Source organism: Littorina saxatilis, linkage group LG15 (genome assembly GCF_037325665.1).
Source record: "Littorina saxatilis isolate snail1 linkage group LG15, US_GU_Lsax_2.0, whole genome shotgun sequence".
Classification (NCBI taxonomy): Eukaryota; Metazoa; Mollusca; class Gastropoda; order Littorinimorpha; family Littorinidae; genus Littorina; species Littorina saxatilis.
Window position 1 is genome coordinate 11,626,756 of NC_090259.1, and position 7,978 is coordinate 11,634,733.

General features: G+C 42.3%; 2 protein-coding genes and 1 long non-coding RNA gene across 3 annotated transcripts in view; 2 read left to right on the top strand and 1 right to left on the bottom strand.

The window, feature by feature from the left end:
• Positions 1-7,949, top strand: part of LOC138948543 (uncharacterized) — a gene marked incomplete at its 3' end in the record, with an annotated part of 22,665 nt that extends 14,716 nt beyond the window's left edge. The window contains 3 exon segments of the mRNA XM_070320101.1: positions 4,067-4,309; positions 5,081-5,165; positions 7,737-7,949. Coding sequence (XP_070176202.1) covers positions 4,107-4,309; positions 5,081-5,165; positions 7,737-7,949 — 501 coding nt within the window.
• LOC138948550 (uncharacterized) overlaps positions 1-7,978 on the top strand; it is a 338,312-nt gene that overhangs the window by 307,015 nt on the left and 23,319 nt on the right. The gene's annotated exons all lie outside the window — the stretch shown is intronic.
• Positions 1-7,978, bottom strand: part of LOC138948539 (F-box/LRR-repeat protein 6-like) — a 107,035-nt gene that overhangs the window by 98,683 nt on the left and 374 nt on the right. The window lies entirely within an intron of this gene.

The following is a 7,978-nucleotide window of genomic DNA, read 5'->3' on the forward strand; positions in this document are numbered from 1 at the left end:
ATATCGGTGTAGAATTGAGACTTAACGGTTTTTAACTGCCAAAAATAAGTTTTTTTGACTGGAATAGTTTGTCTTGAAATTCAGTTTGGGACAACGGACCTACCCACTAAATTTCATAAAGATAGGTGAAAATTTAAATGTAACGGTTTTTAACTGCCAAAATTATGTTTTTCTTCTGGAAAAGTATGGAGTGAAAATCAGTTGGGGACAACGAACCTACCCACAAAATTTCATAAATGAGGGCCCCAAAGGGTTTAAAATCGTGATCGTGATTGGCGTTTTTTGACCTTTCTGTGACCGTGATTGCCGAAATTTCCATTTCTGTGATCGTGATGGGACTTTGCCCATGATCCGTGATGACAAAAAAATCAATTCTCGTGATCGTGATCGTCATTTGTTTTCGTGATCGTGATGGGCATTATTGCAAAGCATTTTATTTTCAACGTACATTTTTCACAGCTGTATCACTCTATGATCCTCTATTCGTCAAGGTGTTTGTGATCGTGAAAACAAAAATCAAGGTAACTGTGATCGTGAAAGCTAAAATTTCCCTTCCCGTGATCGTGATGATACCCCCCCTTTGGGGCCCTCATAAATATCGATGAAGAATTGAGATTTAACGGTTTTTAACTGCCAAAAATAAGGTTTTTTGTCTGGAAAAGTATGTCTTAAAATTCAGTTTGGGACAACGGACCCACCCACTAAATTTCATAAAGATAGGTGAAGAATTGAAATTTAACGTTTTTTAACTGCCAAAATTATGTCTTTCTTCTGGAAAAGTATAGAGTGAAAATCAGTTGGGGACAACGAACCTACCCACAAAATTTCATAAATATCGGTGAAGAATTGAAATTTAACGGTTTTTAACTGCCAAAATTATGTTTTTCTTCTGGAAAAGTATGGAGTGAAAATAAGTTGGGGACAACAAACCTACCTTTAAAATTTCATAAGAATCAGTGAAGAAATAGGATTTAACGATTTTTTAACGGCCTTTAAATCATTGGTGATGTCATCATAACCCAGTCGTTGTAGTTGTCGTCGTAGTTGTTGGTGTTGTTGTTGTCATGTTCGTTGTCGTGATTGTTGTTGTTCTCGTGTTGTTGTTGTTGTTGTTGTTGTTGTTGTTGTTGTTGTTGTTGTCGTCGTCGTCGTCGATGTCATTTGTTGTTGTTGTTGTTGTTATCGTCGTCGTCGTCGTCATCGTCGTCGTTGTCAGAGGTTATTTCTAAAGATTTCATTGATAGTCTTTGTTCTCGTCACCAAGACTTGCTAAGAACAAGCTTGGAACAGCAAGAGTTCCAAGAACAAGATTAGAACAACTCATTACATCATTACCAGTACGTCATTTGTATTTAGAACACACTTTAGAAAAAAACTCTTCAGCTACAAACCAGTCACCCTCACATGTCGGAGGTGTTTGTCTAAACCACTTACTGAAATGTTTTGAGGTTTAATGACCATACACATGTTGAACCGGTGAGTGTCTTCCGCTGCTTAATTCGCAAATAACTATTTTATTAAAGTCCGCTTGAAACGCTCAAAGATGAAATTCCATGTTAAAAAGTGACAAAAGTTTCACATTTTCCCGTTGTAACAGCTTCCGATGATATTATATGAAAATTCTGATCCTCTGAGAGGATTCCCCGAAACAAAATCAGTTTGTACGCCTAATTTTAATAGAATTGTCCAAACAGTGTCGCTAATATTGTGCTAAAAGATGAATTCTAGAACAATGTTCACAGACAGACACCACTTGGCAAAAAAATTTTCAGTGCTGGGAGATGAAAAAAAAAACTACCTCGCTACGCGCGGGCTTCGCCCGCGCTCCGCTTGGATAATACTCGAATTGTTCAAGGTTCGTACAGGTGCTTGAAATCCTTGAAAGTGCTTGAATTTAGAGGGGTCAGTTTCAAGGCCTTGAAAGTGCTTTAACAATTGGCAAGATCCTTGAAAGTCCTTAAAAACTCTAAATGTTGCAAACTGATAACACAACATATTGGGTGGGGAGTTTGCCCAGTCGGTGGAGGCGCTGGCTTTAAAACCGGTTGTTACTATCAGCGTGGGTTTAACCCCCAAGTTCAGCGCGGGATGTGTGTCCCAGGGTCAACTTTGTGCAGACTCTCCTCGGTGTCCGAACACCCCCGTGTTCACGCATGCGCACGATAAAGATCCCAGGGTCACAGCGAAATCCTCAGGCCTTGGAAACACGAATACATGCATGCAAAAATATGAAGCCCCGGTGTCCGTTCGGCCAACAGCCCATAATGTAACCATTTCAGCACTGACCCAAGACGACCCAACCCGGTCCCTAGCCCATTTCAGGTCTCCTCTAGCAGCCGGCAGCCAGCTGTCTACGCCCCCCCCCCCCCCCCCCCCCTGCATTTTTATTTTTATTTTTTGTATCTTTCTTTCTTTATTTGGTGTTTAACGTCGTTTTCAATATTTTGTATAAAAAGCCGGTGTAACACGACATTTTTACTCCACGAAAAATTTACTCCGGAGTAAATATTTCGTACGAAATTCTTACTCCGAGTACACTTTTCGAACGAGAAAAGAACTCCCCAAGGCACGAAAAAATTACTCCCTCCACGAAATTTTTACTTCCCATTTTTTTTACTTCCAGTAATAATCTCGTACGCAAAAATGGGATGCGGGTGAAGGGATAATGCCAATAAGTGATCTCGCGCACACGAATGTCGCGCTACCCTCCTTCCACCCCTTCCACCACCAAGACTAACAGGGGACAAGGGAGTAAAAATTTCGTACACCTGGCATGGGAAGTTAAATTGCTTGTGTTGGGGTGAAGTAATTTATTCGTTATTTATTCGTCAGGGGAGTAACATTTTTGTACGAAATGTTTACTCGGAACTCACCTGTCTTGGGGAGTAATGTTCTCGTGTAATGGGGGAGTGCTTTTTTCGTAAAGGGAGTAAGTTTATCGTACGAAATGCTTACTCCGGAGTAAAAATCTCGTGGGAGTAATTTTCTCGTGTTACACCGGGTTTTCCCGTGCAACATGCCCCTAATGGCTTTTCCGTGAGGGCGTAAAACTTACACGTTCTAAATGATCACACAACAACCACCCACAATAAACTATTGCAATGATTTATTATTCGATAACCTCAAAGAAAGAGTTGAACAGTAACTTACAGTTCCTTGTGAGTCTGTCTGCTTCAAAACCATCGTCTGCTACCAATCTGTTGCCTTTGACAAAAATCAAATCATTAGTTTTTGAACATCTAATGATTTAAATCGGCGTGCAGGAAGAGGGTATAATAACCAGCGAGTGTTTCATTGCGAGCTTTGAAGGTAAGAGGGTGCTTGATTCTCTCTTCAGAAGGTCTTGAAAGTCCTTGAAAAGGCCCTACATTTTAGAACAAAAAACTGTACGAACCCAGATGGTTAAGCAAAGGGAAGCAAGCGCTCTAAAATGCTTACGACATGTGCAATAGAGTGAGGTGTATGCGAAACCAAACTCCTGGCATTTAGAGCGCGTTATTTATTACTTCTTTATTTGGTGTTTAACGTCGTTTTCAACCACGAAGGTTATATCGCGACGAGGGAAAGGGGGGAGATGGGATAGGGGAAAGGGGGGAGATGGGATAGAGCCACTTGTTAAGTGTTTCTTGTTCACAAAAGCACAAATAAAAAAATTGCTCCAGGGGCTTGCAAAGTAGTACAATATATGACCTTACTGGGAGAATGCAAGTTTCCAGTACAAAGGACTAAACATTTCTTACATACTGCTTGACTAAAATCTTTACAAACATTGACTATATTCTATACAAGAACCACTCAACAAGGGTAAAAAGTGAAGAATTTTATGGGTGAGAAAAGGAAAGTAAAAGGACTTTGGGGAGGCAGAAATAGAGAAGAAACAAGAAAAAGATCCTAATTAGGTTCACGGCATCGAGAGTGATGCGACCTTCTCTCAGAAGTTAGTATAGAAGGCTCCCCCATCCACCACCCGGGGGACGCGCCTCTACGCCAATTAGGGGGAGCGAGGATCTTCAAATAGCGCTCTGGCTGCCTCATATGTTTAAGATTCTCATTTTGAATTGTGCAGCAAAGCGGGAGGTGCATGGACTTCCCCCCACACCGGGAGAATGGTCAGAGGTCCGAGGGACGGATGGACAGCCACTGAATCGACCAGACGTCACACCACGAACAACGGCGCTTCTGGCAAGAGAGAGGAAGGTTCTGCTGACGAGGAGCGTTTCAAGTTAAAGAAATCGTCAGAATCGTCTGCTGTTGTTTCTTTTCATTCCCCTCAGATTTCTATGTCGTTGTTGCGGCGTGCATTGACCAGGTGAGTGGCTACCTTCAATTAAAAAAAATCTATTTATTTTTTATTTGTCGGGGACCTGTTGTTGTTGTTTTTGTTGTTGTTGTTGGTAAGGTTTGTAAATGATTCTTTTCTCCATTTCTGTCTTTCTTTTCTTATCTGTGTTTGTGTGTGTGTACGTGTGTGTGGGGGGGAGTACCTGTTGTTCAAAGTTTAAAACAAAACCCACCCTTACCTGAGATGTTATTTATTGATATATTTCTTTTTTTGTCAAAGTTCACAAAAACAATCATAGAAACAAAGTACGTCAACACTTCATAATTGTTAGTGGTACCCCGAAGAGTATAGCAACAAACGAGTTGTCTCTTGTCTGTAAGGCTGCATGATTAGATTGCCATGTAACAAGAAAGTGTTTGGGTGTGCGTTTCTCCCTTGTGTGGAAAAAAGAAGTATGCCACAGACGAGTTTATCAGGCAATACAAATCTCCGTGTTTTCGCTGATTCGCGTGAAAAGCTAAAAAAAAATATAAAAAACACACATAAAAAACAATCTGAATCAAGTATATTATTTTTCTTTTCCTGCACAATGTATCTTGTGTCGGAGGGTGATGAATTCATATTTACAAGGCCAAATTGCTTCAGCTTCTGGGGGCACGCCCCCCCCCCCCCCACCCCCTCCACGAGACCTACGCTGCACCCTCGACCCCCGGCGTTATTTATTTACTTGAAACTTGTTCTTCCTTGAATGGATTACCTGGTTAATTGTCGTTGTTCCCTTGACGTGACTGGTTTCAGAATGAAGAAGGCACTGTGGGAGATGAGGAAGCTTCAACTCGGCATTGTCGTCTTCGTTACTCTCATCATCATCGCCGCGCAGATTGTGAGTAGACCATTATAGGGGGGGGGGGGGGGCATGGGGGGGGGAGGGGGGGGGGGGGGACACAGACACTGACACTTACACAGAATTTATTGTGTAGGCCAACGACCCATTCACAAACTAGGTGGAAATAGATGTAATTAAAGAGAAAAGCAAATATTATACACACAAACAGATCAAAATTGTTTAACATACCCCCGACTTCCAAGTGCTGGTGTGGGGGCTGTAGGCAGCAGCAGCAAAAACTTGACAAATACCCCCCTTCTCTCGCCATCTGTGGTAGGATGTCGTCTTTTGTATTAATGAATTCTCTCCCTTGGGACTTGGACGGAGACGCGTCGCAAAGGGAAGCAACTGTGGCATCTGTGTGCCAAGACCGGGAGAGTTTGTGCGTGTGTTTTGAATGAAGGGTATGGCAACGGTGACATTATTATCCTGGTATATATATTATGTATTTGACCAACATTATTTGCGTAAGGGCAACAGACACATTTGCTATATATCAACGGAGTCGTTGATAGTGATGTAGTTATAACTGATGGACCCTCGAATTGCTGTTGACTGATGACTGGCTGGCTGGCTGGCTGGCTGTCTCTCTCTCTCTCTCCTCTCTCTCTCTCCTCTCTCTCTCTCTCTCTCTCTCTCTCACCCACACCCAGCTTTTTCGAACATTTGTGTGTACAAATCAATTAGATCTAATAGTTTATCCAGTCGTTGATTATAACGAAGCCTTCCGATCCTTTTGTCAACGCTCTTTGGCCTTTAAATGTGAGTTTGTTTATCACTATCAGTGATGTTGTCTCTGCACGTATTGTGTGTATTGGATATGATTACATTGGATTGGATTGGATTAAAATAAATTGACCTGGGTTAGGTGCTATTGGAGTGGATATGATGATATCGGATTGGATTAATTTTGCTTGGCTTGGATTGGATTGGGTTAGCTGAAGGTTAGAATAGATTGAATTTATATTGGACTAAACTGGACTGGATTACGTTGGATTGGATAAGATTGCATCGGTTTGGATCGAACTTGGTTGAATCAGATGGAACTAGACTGGTCCAAATTGGATCAGATTGGATGGAATTCAACAGGATTTGATTGCATTGCACTGATCTGAACTGCACTGAACATTAGATTGGATTGCAATGAAATGGTGTGAAGGATCCTGGATTGCAAGGAAATGGTGTGAAGTATCCTGTATTGCAAGGAAATGGTGTGAAGTATCCTGTATTGCAAGGAAATGGTGTGAAGTATCCTGTATTGCAAGGAAATGATGTGAAGTATCCTGAATTGCAAGGAAATGGTGTGAAGTATGATCCTGGATTGCAAGGAGATCGAAATGGTGTGAAGGATCCTGGATTGCAAGGAGATCGAAATGGTGTGAAGGATCCTGGATTGCAAGGAAATCGTGTGAAGGATCCTGGATTGCAAGGAAATAGTGTGAAGTATCCTGGATTGCAAGGAAATGGTGTGAAGTATCCTGGATTGCAAGGAAATGGTGTGAAGTATCCTGGATTGCAAGGAAATGGTGTGAAGGATCCTGGATTGCAAGGAAATGGTGTGAAGTATCCTGGATTGCAAGGAAATGGTGTGAAGTATCCGGGATTGCAAGGAAATGGTGTGAAGTATCCTGGATTGCAAGGAAATGGTGTGAAGTATCCTGGATTGCAAGGAAATGGTGTGAAGTATCCTAGATTGCAAGGAAATGGTGTGAAGGATCCTGGATTGCAAGGAAATAGTGTGAAGTATCCTGGATTGAAAGGAAATGGTGTGAAGTATCCTAGATTGCAAGGAAATGGTGTGAAGGATCCTGGATTGCAAGGAAATGGTGTGAAGTATCCTGGATTGCAAGGAAATGGTGTGAAGGATCCCGGATTGCAAGGAAATGGTGGGAAGTATCATGGATTGCACGGAAATGGTGTGAAGTATCCGGGATTGCAAGGAAATGGTGTGAAGTATCCTGGATTGCAAGGAAATGGTGTGAAGTATCCTGGATTGCAAGGAAATGGTGTGAAGTATCCTGGATTGCAAGGAAATGGTGTGAAGTATCCTGGATTGCAAGGAAATGGTGGGAAGTATCCTGGATTGCAAGGAAATGGTGGGAAGGATCCTGGATTGCAAGGACATGGTGTGAAGGATCCTGTATTGCAAGGAACTGGTGTGAAGGATCCTGGATTGGAAGGAAATGGTGTGAAGTATCTTGGATTGGGCGGGATCGGATGGATTGATTTGGACGGGACTTGATTCGGTTGCATTGTACAGGAGTGGACTAACCTGGGTAGTAAACTGGTCTGAACTGAACTCGACTGCAGTGGACTGTAGGTTAGATTTTTCTTGAATTTAATGGATTACATTACACTGAATTGGATTGTATCAGAATTCATTCAATTGGATTGAATTGGACTGGATAGAATCGAGTTCAATTGGACAGGACTGAATTGGAGTGAAGTAAAAAGTCGATTAGAAGGGGGCTGAACTAGATTCGACTTGATTCGACTACTTTTATAGTTCCAGTTACTGTCACTGAATTTTCTTTCAACTGACTTTTTAATTCGATTTTGTTTTTTCAGAGACCGCCTTGCCTGTGGCCTTACCTGGTCTTCAAACAATACACCAAGCTTGGCCCGGAGGACAATCATGACGTCACACTGGTCACTGGCTACTTCAACCTGGGTCACTTTGAGAAAGCGGGGGAGACGTTCGGGCTGTACAAGTACCTGCACTGGGCTGAGGTCTTCCAGTACGTCATGAACCCCCTCGTCGTCTTCACCGACTCTGAGCAGGTGAGTTTCGGGGGGGGGGGGGGGGGGGG